This window comes from Adiantum capillus-veneris, chromosome 10 (genome assembly GCF_014529385.1).
Source record: "Adiantum capillus-veneris isolate H3 chromosome 10, ASM1452938v2, whole genome shotgun sequence".
Classification (NCBI taxonomy): Eukaryota; Viridiplantae; Streptophyta; class Polypodiopsida; order Polypodiales; family Pteridaceae; genus Adiantum; species Adiantum capillus-veneris.
The window spans coordinates 156152088-156167685 of NC_140940.1; the positions used below are offsets into that span (position 1 = coordinate 156152088).

Sequence of the window (15598 nt, forward strand, 5' to 3'; positions counted from 1 at the left end):
ACGACTGGAGGTTCTCATTTCAGTCAGGGCTTGCTCAGAGACTGTCCCAACCTTGTTCTTCGAGCTTCAGGGTGGGGGACGACTACAGAGAGTTGCAGTAGAGGCCCCGCAGGTAGCAGAGTGTTGTTTTCAGAGGATCCGAGTTGTGGGCATCTGTGGGAGGACTTGCGTCATAGACCCTGACCCAGCAGCTCTTGAGACGGGACACTGGAGGCTATGGGCTTGGGAGTGCTGTCCACTGGCACGAGTACAGTGGGATCCTGGTGAGTGGCTTTGGAGGGACCCATTCTCTTCTGCAGACCGCCCAGGAGTCCCTTTCTTTCAGTACACTGTTCGGCTTGGACGTCATATACTTGCAACACAGAGTGAGGCCCGCCCCGTTGCAACACGTCATTGGCAGGAGGAGGGTCTCACAGTTGAGTTCTTGGCAGCTTTTTGGCAGAGGCTGTGGGACTCCAGACAGCCGAGGCGCATCACCTTGTTCCAGTGGTTGGTTGCACACAGAGCCACAGCAGTAGGGAGCTGGCTTGTACATAGTGGTCTCTCGGCCGCATGTACAGCCTGTGACCAGTTGGTGGAGAGTCAGCGTCACTGTCTTTGGGACTGTCCCTCGGCCCAGCAGGTGTGGCTACGAGTTCTTCGGCTGATGCCTGCCCTCTCCACGGCTCGACAGTACACTTGGGGGGCAGCGGCTTGGTCCACCCTCACGGGCCCGGCACTACAGTTTGAGCTATCTTCCACCAGCAGGATGATAGTGATACAGGGGAGGTGACCTGCACTCCAGGCTTCTACAGACCTTACTCCACAGGAGTGGTGCAGTGAGAGAGAGGAGTGCTGAGAGCTCATCAGTGGCCTAGCTCTTTGGTTCATCTGGCGGGCCCGTTGTTTCCGCATCTTTGAGGCTCGCCCTGTGCCACCAGCAGAGACTGTTCGTGACTTTTGGCTAGAGCTGATCCATACTCTCAGAGGACAGCTTGAGGGACTACAGGGCAGCTCCGACCGCATGCGGGAGCGCCGCGAGGCTTTCCTTCGACTCTGTCGCCCTGGGCCTTTCTACTCCATGGTCCAGGGGGTGCTCAGATGGCACTACTGTCCACCTGTGTGGCTTTTCCCTCCTCCCATCTCTTGATTTAGCCCCATTGTACATATGTTGTTTTTTCATTGGGAGAGTCTCCCCACCATGCTTGTTGTAGCCCTCTCTTGCAGAGGTGGATGTAGCCCTATGGGCAGTTTTCATTAACTAATAGAAGGATCTTTTTCTTTTAAAAAAAAAAAAAACTTAAAGAATGGGGCCAACTTACAGATGCCGGTTGAGGGGCCTAAAACCTAAGAAGAACAAGTAGCAGAAGAAGAAGAAGTCCTAGCAACTTATGGAGACCCCGTCCGATGGGGCCCCAGTGACATAAAGGGATTAAAATAAAGCACGACTCACACACACATTCATGCAAATCTAATGACGTGGCAATTGTACGGAAATTCCGAAAATTGCACTGACATGATGATGTGGCAGGCTATACAGATTTCCGCTTTTGCGTTGGCAGGCTGTGCGGATTTCTGTGATTTACGTTGGCAGCTTTTTGTCTTTGCTTTTGGACCAGATGCTTTTGAGTTTGGAGGCTTTTTACTGTAAACTGCTTTTGGGCCTAGGGCCTTTAAATATGAGGTTAGGGCTCATTCTCTGGCATGCTTCCGGGAGAAGCTACAGTCTTGAGTACCAGCTTGTACTGTGTTGATGCAATATAAAGAAATAATGAAAGGGGTGCCAAGGTTTGGGGCCAATACTCTTTGGGATGGAATTCGCCACTCTGTGTCGAGTGTCGTCTCTCTATCTCAATTCAGTTGTTATTGAAGTGCTAAAAAGTCTGTTCAGTCTGTTCTTTTCCATTGACACGTGGTGCCTGTCTTGTGACAGAGCCCCAAAAGCTAAAAACTGAAAATAAAAAACTTGTAAAATAAAGCAGTTCCATCTTTCTCTCTCATGCTCTCTCTTGAGCCTTTGAATAAAAGCAAAAGAGTTTCTCTCTCTCTATTGCTTAATAAAATAAAGTGAAAAGGCTTTTCTCTCTTTCAATTACGTAGAACAAAAGCAGCAAACTTTCCATAGCATTAAAAAAAAACAAAAGCTGCCACTAATTCCAACCTCCGCCATTTCTGTCGCGATTCACTGGCTGCCACGTCAGAATCAAGGTTTCCTGCAGAAGGTCTTTCCCGCACCTAGGGATAGTGTGTGTGTACTGGGCACGCCACGTCACCAGTTTGTGACAATTTCCTTGGGTCATAAGTCTCGAAGTACTAGCAAAAGTCTGGTAAAAGTCTGACAAGGCATCAAGAACAATCTGCACAAGGGAACTCTCTAAAATGACTTCATCTACAAAAATTAGTTGCTCATTGATATCCTTGACACCATCAAGGAAAGCGTCCATATCATCTTCCTCATGCATAATCTTTGACTCCAGCTCTTTACGCAGCAATGCAATTTTTGCCTCATTGCGGCTTGCATAAAGACCAACCAGAATATCCCAAGCCTGTTTTGCAAATTTCGTTGAATAAATGTGAGGAGTAATGGTGCGCTTCACAGACAACGCAATCAATGCATGAGTCTGCGCATCCTTTACATCCCAACGAGCTTGTTCTATTGTAGGCAAAACAACTCTAACGACAGCAATCCTTGTAGCAAGACCTGCAACATCCTCAACATCGCCTATATCCTCAGAACCAGGACGTACATCAATGCCATGCACAATATTCCAGACCCCCTTTGACACAAGAACATGTTGCATCATGTAAGCCCACATAGGGTAATTGTCCCCATCCAATCTCTTCTCAGAAGCAAACATCTTGAACAGATCTGTGTTGTTGTCAGCCCTGGTAAATGCTGCACTTGATGTGAAAATTGCCCGAAAAGAGGAGAAATGAAGCGGGAACAACGCGTGCTATATAGCACAAACCGTAGAAGACTGTAAGGGACCTGTTATACAAAAAACGGCACTGACTGAAATTCTGCACAAAATGACAAAATAGCATGTGCAGTACTGGCTGTAGTGGAAACGGAGGCCAAAATGAGTCCGAATCAAAAATATGAGCAGACTAAGCTCTACGAGATCTCCCGAAATTTTTGTCGATCTATGAACGCTTGCCAAAGCTCACTGAAATCGAAGAAAGTGAGCAAGCGTGTACTGTAGCTGCTGGCGACTAAGCCCAGGAGGACGCAACCTGCTCTGATACCAATTGTTAGAATTAGGGTTGCACGAAAACACACACAGCTTGAAGAAGACGAAGGAAGCTCAAGGCACACAAGAGAGAGTGTATTACTTAGTGTGCAATGGAAAGATAGATAGTCCTACAATGAATGGGCGTATATACAATGCACAAGGAAAAAAACCTCCTAGTGAGGGAAAAAAATGCCCCGGCGGTCCTAAGTGTGTTCACATACATCACTACCACATGTATCTGGTAACATTTTTATTGCATCAACACAGTACAAGCCGGTACTCCAGACTCTACACCTTCTTCACGAAGCATGCCAAAGAATGAGCCCATGGCCTATATTTAAAGACCCTAGACTCCAAAAGCAGTTTACATAAAAAGCCTTCAAACTCAAAAGCATCTGGTCCAAAAGCAATGCTGTCACGTGACACATCCCAACCCTATGTGTTCGTGGACAAGCTACACCACAGCAGGGTTCAGTCAGTTCAATCAAGTCTAGATTAGCAGTGATCTGGCACTTTTGTGAGTCTATTCGTAGACCGTGCATGCCCAATCACTTAGCATAGATGCATATCCTCCGGTTGCACACAGCATGATCATCGGAATTCCCATCAGAATCCATTAGCATCATTTAGGGGAATTTTCTAGTGCATTTAGCCTATTTTTCTATTTATTGGTATTTTCACTTATTATTTTTTAATGACTTTCCAACAAAAGTAGGTAGGGCAATTTTGCTAAGTTAATATATAAGCAAACCCAAGTTAGCACTTTCTGGCAGAAGAGGCAACAGGAGCACCTTGCTCAACAGACAACTTCTCAGCAAGACCAACCCCCGCGACTACTCTGGTGTTTTCTCCACAAAAGAACTAGCATTTTTGCATCAGATCAGCCTTGGTGATTTGTGCACAGCAGATCAGCCCCGGCGTCATCACGACACAGCAGATCAGCCCCGCGTTTTTGCATTTGCAGAACCCCGACGACAGAAGAACCAATTTCAGCCCCTGGCGTTTTTGGATTTCAGCGGCAAATTAAGACCGGCATTATTCACCTAAAGTGTAGTAGATTCAGCCCGTAAAGACCATCAGTTTTCAGCCCTAAGAAACCTCATTTTTCAGCCAAGAAAATGCAGCCAAAACAGTCATTTTCAGCCACCGAAACAGTCCCGAAATTCAGCGATTAGAAGATCTCAGATTTCAGCCATCGTCGTAGTCGTCGTCATCGTCACCGTCGTCGTCATCGGCATAGACCAAGTTGCATAGTCCATTGCATACGCATTGTACACCTTTGTGCAATCAAAGAATAGACCACTCTCGCCGACGAGAGTGGGGCCTTCGGAGGAGGGTTTTACAACCTCTCGGGTGTCGTATCTATTCTCTCTCCTTCTCTCAATCTCATTCACTTGCACGCACAAGATCCACTCACTTTGTTCGTGATCACAGCACTCTCTATAAGACGGAAAGCTCTCTCTTTCCCTAAGAACTAAAAGGAACCTTGAGCAGTAAAGATCACTAATCTTGAGAAAATACAACATTCATTCCGCTGCACCTAACAAATGCCTAAAAGCTGCCAACGTAAATCACGGAAATCCATACAACTGCCACGTCAACGGTCATCGCAAAACGCGGAAATCCGTATAGTCTACCACGTCATCAATCAGCGAAAAATCCGGAGCATCCGTACGATTGCCACATCATCAACTGCTGCACAAGCCTTTGTGTGGGGGAGGGCGGGGGGGGGGGGGGGGGGGGGGGGGGGGGGGGGGGCCCCATCGGACAAGGTCCCATAAGTTGGTAGGACTTCTTCTTCTGCTGTTGTGCTTGCTCTTCTTACGGTTTAGGCCCCTCGGCCATGATCTGAAGGTTGGCTCTATTCTTCACTGACTTGACACGTCAACAGTTTGTGACAGCAACCCACACACTCTCAAAGGTATTCAACGTAAAGGAGATGACGAAAAAGATGTACAAACATTCCGCAATTCACATTGACAGACTGTACTGATTTCCACGTTCTTCTGCGCTAACAATTGACGTGGCACTGTACAGATTTCTACGTTCTGCAACGATTGTTGTTGACGTAGCAGAATGTATGGACAGCTTCCTAGTGCTAGCTTGGGACTCAAGTGCTTTTAGACCAAATGCTTTTTATGTATTAAGGGCCTTTAAATATGTGCCATGGGCTTAGCCTTTGGCAAGTCTCCGCGTGAGAGTGCAGAGGACAAAATACCAGCTTGTACTATGTTGCAACAATATAAAGAAATACCTAAAGGGGCGCCAAGATTTGGGGCAAGCACTCCCTTGGGGTGGAATGCCGTCACTCCTTGTCTCGTGTGTCGTGCACTCTTTCTCACAGTTCGGTTGTTTTGAATGGTTAAAAGTTGTCTCTTCTTTTCTTTTCCATTGGCACGTGGTGCCCTCCCGTTACAGTTCTCGCGAGAAGATCTCAATAGGATGGAGTACCGACGTCAACTTCAAGTTGACACCTCTACCAAAAGAAAGACCACGTACTCCAAGGACCCAAAATACGCAAGTATTTGATGAACCGCCCGCATGAGGAGGTCCATTCACGATGGCATGGTGCCACCCATTCACCTCTCAAGTCGACTATGAAGAAGAAAGCAAATCTAAGCGCAAAAAAGTAAAAATTGTACTCACAAGAAGAGTTTTGACGACGCTCTTGTGTAGAAGGTCAACAAGCTAATGAAGACTACAAAGCAACCTCGGAAGAAGAGCTATTCATAGGATTATCCTGGCTTCCTAGGTCGGACATCTACTTTCGAGGGCGCCGGTAAATCAAGGGAGCATGACCGCTTGGAGGAAGGCCCCAATTCTGTGTCTTCGTCTTCGTCTTCAAATAGCTCAGAGAGTTCTTCTTATTCTAACTCAAGCGAAAAGGAAAAGATGCAAAAGAAGGGGAGAAAGACATCGAAGTGGTGAGAGTTTGGCATCTCCCATGTATGATGTCTCACATGGCGTCTCCCATTACACACATACTTACATATACATACATACATGCTCTACCTCTCTCTATAGAGAGAGCAGGAAAGAGAGAGGCAGAGCTTTTTGCGCCAAAACTCGAAGAGGGGGGGTCGCTCTTTAGAGAGGGGCTACTCTTAGTGCACATGCCTTATTTTTTGCTGGAATTTTTTTATCTGTGTGTCACATGTACATGGCTCTGGGTGTCACATGTACATGGCTCTGTGTGCCACGTGGAAATGCTTCATCGACTACTAGAGCCAATTCTGTACCTATCCTATCTCCAATTTTGTACCTATCCCTAGATAGGAGCATCTAAAATCCTAGGAGGATTAGTATCAAGATTTTTGTGCGCTTGTTCGCACGACCTGCATGTCCAGACGAGTCCATAAGATTAGGTTTTCCAATTTTGGAACCCTCTTGCATAAATGGATTGTACAAGCGTTTTGACAAATGTTACACTACGATGGGCATCTGGCATGACGTGCATGTAGTTTTAGGTTGGAAAAACCCAATGAGACATTCCCCGCATTAATCGGATTCTTGGATCGGCCAATGTGGGACAGTTTCACCAAGAAACTGAGCTTTGGTCAAGGTCATTATATTATTTATTTTATAAAAATTTGACAAAGGTTTTGCCCTACCTAGGCCTTTAGGGGTTTATAACCTACACAATTCACATATAAAGGGAGCAAGAAGTCTAGCAATCTCATCAAGTGGAGGAAGCGCCAAATTAGGATTAGCAATTTGCAAAGTAGCCAGCGAGCGATTTGCTCCAGATCAGCCAGTGTTTTGCATCAGCCCTCGCATTTTAACTCTACAGCTACAGATCAGCCCTAGCGCTTGCAGTTTCAGCATATCAGCCAGCATTTTCAGATTTCAGCCCCGTTCACTCGCCGGAAACGGCTTGGGTTTGACCTTGCTAGCCTTCCCGTTGCGGTGCGCTACTTCAATAGCACATTGAGCCTCTTCTCGGCCATTCCCTCGCCGCATCGAGTGCTCCCATTGTTGTCCATCACCGGTGTAATATTTTAGCTACGGTTATAGGTATATGAAAATGATTTTTGTGCACACAAAATGAATATATGAATTTATTGGTGCCAATTATGAACTAGTAAATTTTTTGGTGCAATGCGCCATCGGGAAATTTATCCGTGTCCAGATATATGATGAGTAGAACAATAGCCGGATGTAGCACAGAATAGTTCAGAATAAGCGCATGAATAAGATGGTGTTCTCCGTTCGCTCAAAAAAGCTACGTAAGCGACTTGTTTTTCCTTTCAACAATACCATTTTATTGAGGTGTATACGACACTATACATTAGTGTTTTATCCCACGATTAGCAAGAAATGCATTATATTCATGAGACAAATACTCCCCTCTTCGATTGGAACAGAGGGTGCCCATAGTACAATTGAAATATTTTCAGCCATAGCCAAAAATTACTTGAAGCACACAAACACTTCGGACTTCACCTTAAGCAGATACACCCATGCATGCCTGGAGTAATCATCAATAAAAGTCACGATGTCACAAACTGCAGACGTGTCAAGCCACTGAAGAACGGAGCCAACCTGCAGATCCTAGCCGAGAAGCCTAAACCCTAAGTGAGGAAGCAGAAGCAGCAGAAGAAGTTTACCAACTTACAAAGTCTTACCGAGTGGCCTATTTTTTAAGGAAGAGTTCCCACCAGCTTATGGGACCCGTCCGATGGGGCCCAAGGGTTCTAAAGCCCTTAAGCTAGAGCGGGATCATACACAAAATCAATCTCTTGCAAAAAAGGTGATGACGTGGCAGTTATACGGACGTCTGCAATTTACACAGATGACGTGGTAGGTTGTACAAACTTCCACGTTTTACGTTGGATTGCTAACGTGGCAATTGTACAGAATTCCCTGTTCTGCGCTGGCATCTTTTTGGCACTAGAGCTTTTGAAGACCAAATGCTTTTGAGTTTGATGCTTTTCATGTAACTACTTTTCATAGGCCAAGGGCCTTTAAATATGTCCAAAGGACTCAGTCTCTGGCACTCCTCAAGGTGAAGGTGTAGAACACGGGTACCGGCATTGTACTAAGTTCAAGCAATATAAAGAAATACCGAAAGGGACACCAAGGTTTGGAGCGAGTGCTCTCTTGGGGTGGAACTCCGACACTCCCCGTCTTGTGTGTCGTGCATCTCTTTCAGTTCAGTTGTTATTTGAAGTGCTAGTTGTTCAATCTGTTCTTTTCTGTTGGCACGTGGTGCCCATCTCTTGTTACACACGAAGTAAAGGTAATTGCCCAAGGACGGAGTTTGCATGGGTCCACAAACATCACTATGCACAAGCTGCAACCTGCATGTAGCCCTTATTGAACCATCCTTTGGAAACTTTGAAAGCTTAGGGCCAAAATTCTTCAAATTATCCTCTTAGGCCTCTTTCAAGCTCAAAGGTCTCTCTCTCTCTCTCTCTCTCTCTCTCTCTCTCTCTCTCTCTCTCTCTCATCCACAAATTTCATAACAAGACCAAGTCTAGCAAGTGCAGATACAGACAAAAGGTTCTTTTTTATCCCAGGTACATACAGTGCATCAACAAGTGTGAAAGAACTACCATTTGCAGCAGTCAACACAATCTTTCCAACTCTCTTGACCGCATAAGAGACATTGTTAACACAAGTGATTGCAATCCCATAAGGGACATCCTCAAGAGAGGTAAACAAGTCACGATGAGAGGTAATGTGCTTTGTAGCACCACTGTCAGAGTACCATTCATGAGCATCTATAGCAACTGACATACATGCATCATGGACAGAAGGATCATAAGTGCACTCTGCACTAAAAGCCCATTCTGCATCTACATCAACATCACAATCTCCTTTCACAGAAGACTATACAATAGCTGCACTTATAGTGGAACCAACCTTTTTCTTCTTAGTCTCTTTTGCCTTCAATTTCGGACACTGCTTGATCAAGTGATCATTGGCTTTACAATAATGGCAACGTATCTTCTTTTTGCTCTTTTCACTAGAATTTCCAGACAAAGTGCAACTAGCAGAAGCATTAAGAATAGGTGTCTTTCCACTCGCACAAGAACTACAAGGAGTGGCTACATTACTATTACCACTTTTTCTTTAAGCAGCAATGAAGGCTTGTTCAATTGCCTGTTGTTTAGCCTTGTTTTTTCTGGAAAGTGACTCTTGCAACAGCAATGTGCATTATGCATCAAACTTGACAACTTCAAGATTTCCTTGGGTCATAAGTCTCAAAAGTCTGGTAAGAATCTAGCAAAGCATCACGAACAATCTACACAAGGGAACTATCATAAATGACTTCACCTGCAAAAATTAGTCACTCGTATCCTGGATACTAGCAAGTGTCCATTTCATCTTCCTCGTGCATAATCTTCAACTCCAGCTCTTTGCGCAGCAATGAAATTTTAGTCTCATTGCGACTCGCATAAAGACCAACCAGAATATCCTGCGCTTGTTTTGCATATTTAGCTGAATGAATGTCAGGAGTAATAGTGCGCTTCACGGATAATGCGATCAATGCATGAGCCTACGCATCTATAATATCCCAACGAGCTTGCTCAACCGTAGGCAAAACAGTTTTTGAAGCAACAACCCTGTCACCAAAACCTGCAACATCCTCAAATCACCTGCATCCTCAGAACCAAGGCGTCATAATAACAAGGAATGGCCATTTTCAGGTCCCCGTTCCCCATTCCCATCCCAATTTCCCGTTCCAAATCCCCGTACCGTGTTTCAAACGTGAGTATCCGAAACAGGGAATGGCATTTCATGCAGGTTGTCGTTCCCCGTTTCGGTTTTTCGTTCCTGGTAACTATGCAAGGCATACATCAATGCCCTAAACACCGTTCCAAACGCCCTTTGACACAAGTACATGTTGCATCATGTAAGCCCACATTGGGTAATTGTGTAACAAATTGCTGACGTATCAAAGCCCTAATGACGGGAGCCAACTTGCAGATGTCGGCCGAGGGGCCTAAACCCTAAGAAGAACAAGTAACAGAAGAAGAAGTCCTACCAACTTATGGGGACCCCGTTCAATGGGGCCCAAGTAACAAAGGATTAAAATAAAGCAAGACCTGCACACACACACACACAAATTGATGACGTGGCAGATTTCCGGGAATTGCGCTAACATGATGACATGGTAGGCTGTAGGATTTCCGCGTTTTGCGCTAGCTGATGACGTAGCAGGCTGTACGGATTTCCGTGATTTACATTGGCAACTTTTTGGCTTTGCTTTTGGACCAGATGCTTTCGAGTTTGAAGACTTTTTACTGTAAACTGCTTTTGGGGCCTAGGAAATATGAGGTTAGGGCTCATTCTTTGGCATGCTTCCTAGAGAAGATGCAAAGTCTGGAGTACCGGCTTGTACTGAGTTGATGCAATATAAAGAAATACCGAAAGGGACGCCAAGGTTTAGGGCCAATACTCTCTGGGATGGAATTCCGCCACTCTGTGTCACGTGTCGTCTATCTCTTTCAGTTCAATTGTTATTGAAGTGCTAAAAGTTTGTTCAGTCTGTTCTTTTCTATTGACACGTGGTGCCCGTCTAGTGACAAATTGTCCCCATCCAATTCATCCTCAACAACAAACATCTTGAACACATGTGTTGTTGTCAGCCATGGCGAATGCTTGCACCTGATATGAAAACTGCCCGAAAAGAGGAGAAACAAAGCGAGACCCACACATGCTATATAGCACAACCCGCAGAAGAGTGTAAGGGACCTATTATGCAAAAAACAGCACCGACAAAATTTTGCACAAAATGACGAGATTGTCTGCATAGTACTACTTGTAGTGGAAACGAAGGCCGAAATGAGCCCGAATGGAAAATCTGAGCAAACTAAGCTCTACAAGCAAACCCGAAGTATTTGTCAACCTCCTGACGCTCACCAAAGCTCACAAAAATCAATTGTTATGCAAAAAACAGCATCGACAAAATTTTGCACAAAATGACAAGATTGTCTGCATAGTACTACTTGTAGTAAAAACGAAGGCCGAAATGAGCCCGAATGGAAAATCTGAGCAAACTAAGCTCTACAAGCAAACCCGAAGTATTTGTCAACCTCCTGACGCTCACCAAAGCTCACAAAAATCAGTTGATATGGATTTGCATATTAACACATGGAATGTCAATGGTTTGCATCAATGATCACACTTAGTGGTCCTAAGCAAATTTATTTTGCTTAGCTTAGACAAGATATACACACTCATGTACAGAGAGATATTGTACTTGTGCACAACTTGTGACTGACAAATATCATCGATGTGGCAAGCTCTTGTCGAGTGCCTCTCATAAGTTCTGGGAGATTGCTCTTCATTGTTGGGACTCAACTTTCTACGGTTTAGAATGCTTTAGTAGGCATTGTGTGTGTGTATGTGTGTGTGGTCATACTATAGCTCATGCTAGAGCTTGGATCTTACAGCACATTGTTGATGTATTGCCTAATGTGGATTCTTGGATTGTTGGGGGCAAATTCAATAATGTAGACTCCAAAAGTCTGGTGGACAATTGTGTCTCATGCCCTACCTCTATTTGCGCACTCCGTTGTGACGTAATTTTCTTTGCGGTTTTTGGCATAGATGCTTGGCATATACCTTCCTTGACTTGTATTACGCGATCACTACAAATTTCACTGAGTTTTGGGAGATAGTTAGGATCATTATTTGAGAGATCACATATTCTATGTTGGCCCTTAGGCAGCCCCTCACGGGGGCACAATCACGATCTAGCCTGTGACAGTTTTCTCTGGCCATGCACCAGTTTCTATGTTGTTGAGGTTTCATGTATCCTTTGGGCCTCGACTAAGATCACAGATTTGTGATTCGGCGTTGCAAGATGTGTCATTGTGCCACACTTTGCATACGACTTGGTCACATATCATTCCCTCTTCCACGGATCTGGCCCTTTGCCTCGCCATGGGCTTCTCACCCTAATGCGAATAATACAAATATTGCAGGCAAGACAAGTGACACGAATGTGGAAATGGCGAATACGCAAGAACCATTCCTACAGTCACCTGTTTATGACTAGTTGACACCTTTTCCAAAGCCTAGGATTACAAGGAAGGCAACGCAACAATAAAATTTGTGAGTTTTAGTGGAATGCAAGATAGGCTAAAAGCTTTGGCATTCATACAACAATTTGATGCACCCTACACAAGGAGAAATTTCGCCGAGTGATTGAAAGTGCGAAAGGCCTTCACCTAATCGAAAGGAGTTGCGGTATAGGGGTGGACTACTTTGTTGGTGCAGGATTAGGCACCATCATCATGGGTCCAATTTAAACATGTTATCTCATCTGCATGACTGACAAACACTTTTAGAGTAGATATGATGAAAGCATGGTTCAAGTTGGATGCGGCTAGTTGTGAGAGCCTTGAGTAGTACAATAAGAAGTTTTAAACGGTACAACCTATATTTTGAAGAGCTACACATCTTCCGAGGGATGTTCGGATTTTAGCATATATTCATGAGAACTTTTGCCATGATCCTTTAACTAATCAAGTTTCAAATAAATGCAAATCCTTTCAGATAAATGCAAATCAACTAATCCCCTTTCAAATAAATGCAAATCCTTTCAAGGGGGAAGACCAAAAGCAACTTCAAGTTTACAATCCGAAGAAAACACTTATGGTAGAAACTAATGATAACAACATTGCCATGGGATTGAATCTTGATGATTTTCTCTCTTTGCCAATGTGCCAATGTTGAGATGAATTCGTCGTCCCTACATCTTCCGTGGCTTCTAAGCAGGGTTCTCTCGACCCTTTCTAACTCTGAATGCGATGAGTCGATGACATCCAAGGCACGGTTCAATCACAAGACTTCCGACAATGGCTATTGAGAGCAAAAATAGACCATGCAAACAAATTGTCTGTGAAAGGAAGCTATATACAACTGTTGATGCACTTAAGAAGTAGAGGTGCTATTTCTATGGCATTATGGTAATGATAATGTTTAATCAAGAAAGCATAGGTGACATTCTACCCTAACAATTCATATATCAATGGATAGTTCTTGACGAGTAGAATCTAAATCTCTAACCTCCGCAAAGTTTGGAGCTCGCTTGCAAAAATTTCATCGGATACCCAATTTTAAGGAGGGGTGATGGCATGGATTTCCTTTCAAGGCCCTTTTGAGACCCCAAAATTCCCCTAATAACTTCCCAACATTGGTCCCAAAGTTTAAATTCTTTTTCCCGTTTAAAAATTTTGACAATTTTTTTACCTCAGCCTTGAAACATAAACTATATATACCATGAGCTAGGAGAGCTCATCTCCCCCCTCGTGAGATGATGTACTCTTGGACATCAATAATGTGACGCATTGCTTGGGATAGAAAATAAGTAAGCATGCCCAAGTGAATGGCTAAAGATAAAGCTTGAGCGTATGATAAAGGATAGCAAATCTATTTCACAGTGCCTAAAATATATGAAACCGTTAGGACAAAACTATTGAACTTTATGGTGCTTACTCTCTTCCACGTGGAACTCTAGTGAATGAGACAAGCTCCTAGTGAGGAGGCCCAAGGGCACCCCCCTTGTGTGAATTGTAGGTGATCCTATGAGGAACCTAGAAGGGGACAAATTTTAGACCACAAGGGAAGATTTGGGGCAAGTTGAGCTGCGAGCGGGTCGGCCAAAATGATCTTACTCTCACTACAATCATTGCTTTTGAGCTAGAACTACGAACCTACAAGAAGCTTGTGATGCACTCTTAACACAATCCCCAATTGGCCTTTGCTTGTGATGCACTCTTAGCGCACTCCCTAACTTGGATAACTCACTCTATCTATTTTGTAGAAATGCATAGCGTGTTCTCAATTGGAAAAAGAACGTAAAATTTGCTTAAACTCTTGATACTTGTGTGAGCTGCTCAAGCAAGTGTGTGGCATGCGTATATATGTATACTGACACTTGACATCAACTCAATTAACTCCAACAAATGGAAATCTCAAAACCAATCGATATGAAATGACATGTATCAAAGGTAAGTCTATGACTCCACGGTACTCACAGCTTCAAGTGACATAACAGCTCAATAATAATTGCACCTGAAACTAGATGCACCAGTTCTCTAGTAGACAATAACACTGGGACCATCATGCACATCAGCTACATTCCAACAAATATGCCCCTATGGCCACATGTGAAAGATGGCATCCTTAACTGTGAATTGGGAAATTTAGACACAGAATGCCACCACTAGAAATAACATAACTGTGCCTAAATCCTTGCTAAGTGTTAGTAAGCAGAAAGATGGAAGTAGACCTTACGATCATGAGGGCCTCTGCAACCAGATGTAGATTGTTGCTTCAGGGCTCTGGGGCCTATGACACCGTGAAGATACAACTAATGTAAAGCTTGCAGTGCTGCAGGAGGAGGAGAAGGAAAGGCTCTGATGCTGAACCAGCTTCACAAAAGAAGGGAAATCCCTCCGCGCAGGCATAGAATTGGAGTCCAAAGAGTAGAAGGCACCAGAACTGCTTACACAGATCCAAAAGAGGAGGGTCTCATACAAAGCCCTCCCGGTTGCTCGCTGTGGTTTCAAATCTTGCTCAAACGTTGGGCTGCCCGCAGCACTGCTGTCCCTTGCTTTCCTGCCTCACTTAGAAACCTGTGCTTTTGGCTTTTGATCGGAACTCCTCTGCGTGTGGGTATGGTGATGGGCTAGGATGCCACAGGAGAGATGAGAGATAAGGGGGTCGGTAAGATCGTAGAGAAAAATTGGCGGCAAGCAAAAGTTGGAGATTGGGGTTTGCTCGGAAATCCGGATTACAGGCCTACAACTTAGATGTGTTACGTTTTGAATGTGGAACTCGCGCCCATCTTTCCTTAAGGCACACTGTAGTCGGCCTCTTCCCTTGGCCTTTTGCCTTAGGCTCGTTACATATCAATGGGCAGGCTCTCGCCCGAGTTTGGGGGTGGACGGGCGTGCTTTACACACCAGCGACCCAGTTTCGAATAAAAATTAAATAAACCACCAGCTTTTCAGCAAAACTTTCGTAGCCTATAGGTTGTGTCAGCCTACCTGAGGATGTCGCAACAAGGGATCCACCCCCGCCCAACGATGGACAGGGGACTTTGGTTGTCCTGTTTTTGGGCGTTGGTTCTTTTGCTCGACGAATCCACGTTCGCGCCGGTTGGAATCCACGCGATGTGTAACCAGCCTCATTGTAATTTTCCTTAGGGTTTTACAATGACTCCTAGCAAAGTTATAATTTTGCACACTTTTTGTTAATGTATATACAAAACGACCGTGAGTTTAGTATATACGGTTGGGAAAAAAAATAAAAAAGTATATACGACTGGGAGTTCATCGTGTGCCACATGTTCCTCTCTCTCTCTCTCTCTCGTCGTGGGACGACGTTCACGCACTCCTTGGCTTTAGAGTGTTGTTGCCTAGTGG

General features: G+C 44.5%; 1 protein-coding gene across 2 annotated transcripts in view; it reads right to left on the reverse strand.

The window, feature by feature from the left end:
• The window catches only part of LOC147449924 (transcription factor E2FA-like), a 48013-nt gene extending 33008 nt beyond the window's left edge, over positions 1-15005 (reverse strand). The window contains exon 1 of one of the 2 annotated variants that reach the window (XM_086522267.1): positions 14466-15005. In XM_086522267.1, the coding sequence (XP_086378393.1) occupies positions 14466-14471 (6 nt within the window). In that variant the 5' untranslated portion in view covers positions 14472-15005. The remainder of the gene's footprint in view (positions 1-14465) is intronic. The other variant, XM_086522268.1, reaches the window with a different exon arrangement.
• Between the last annotated feature and the right edge of the window lie 593 nt (positions 15006-15598).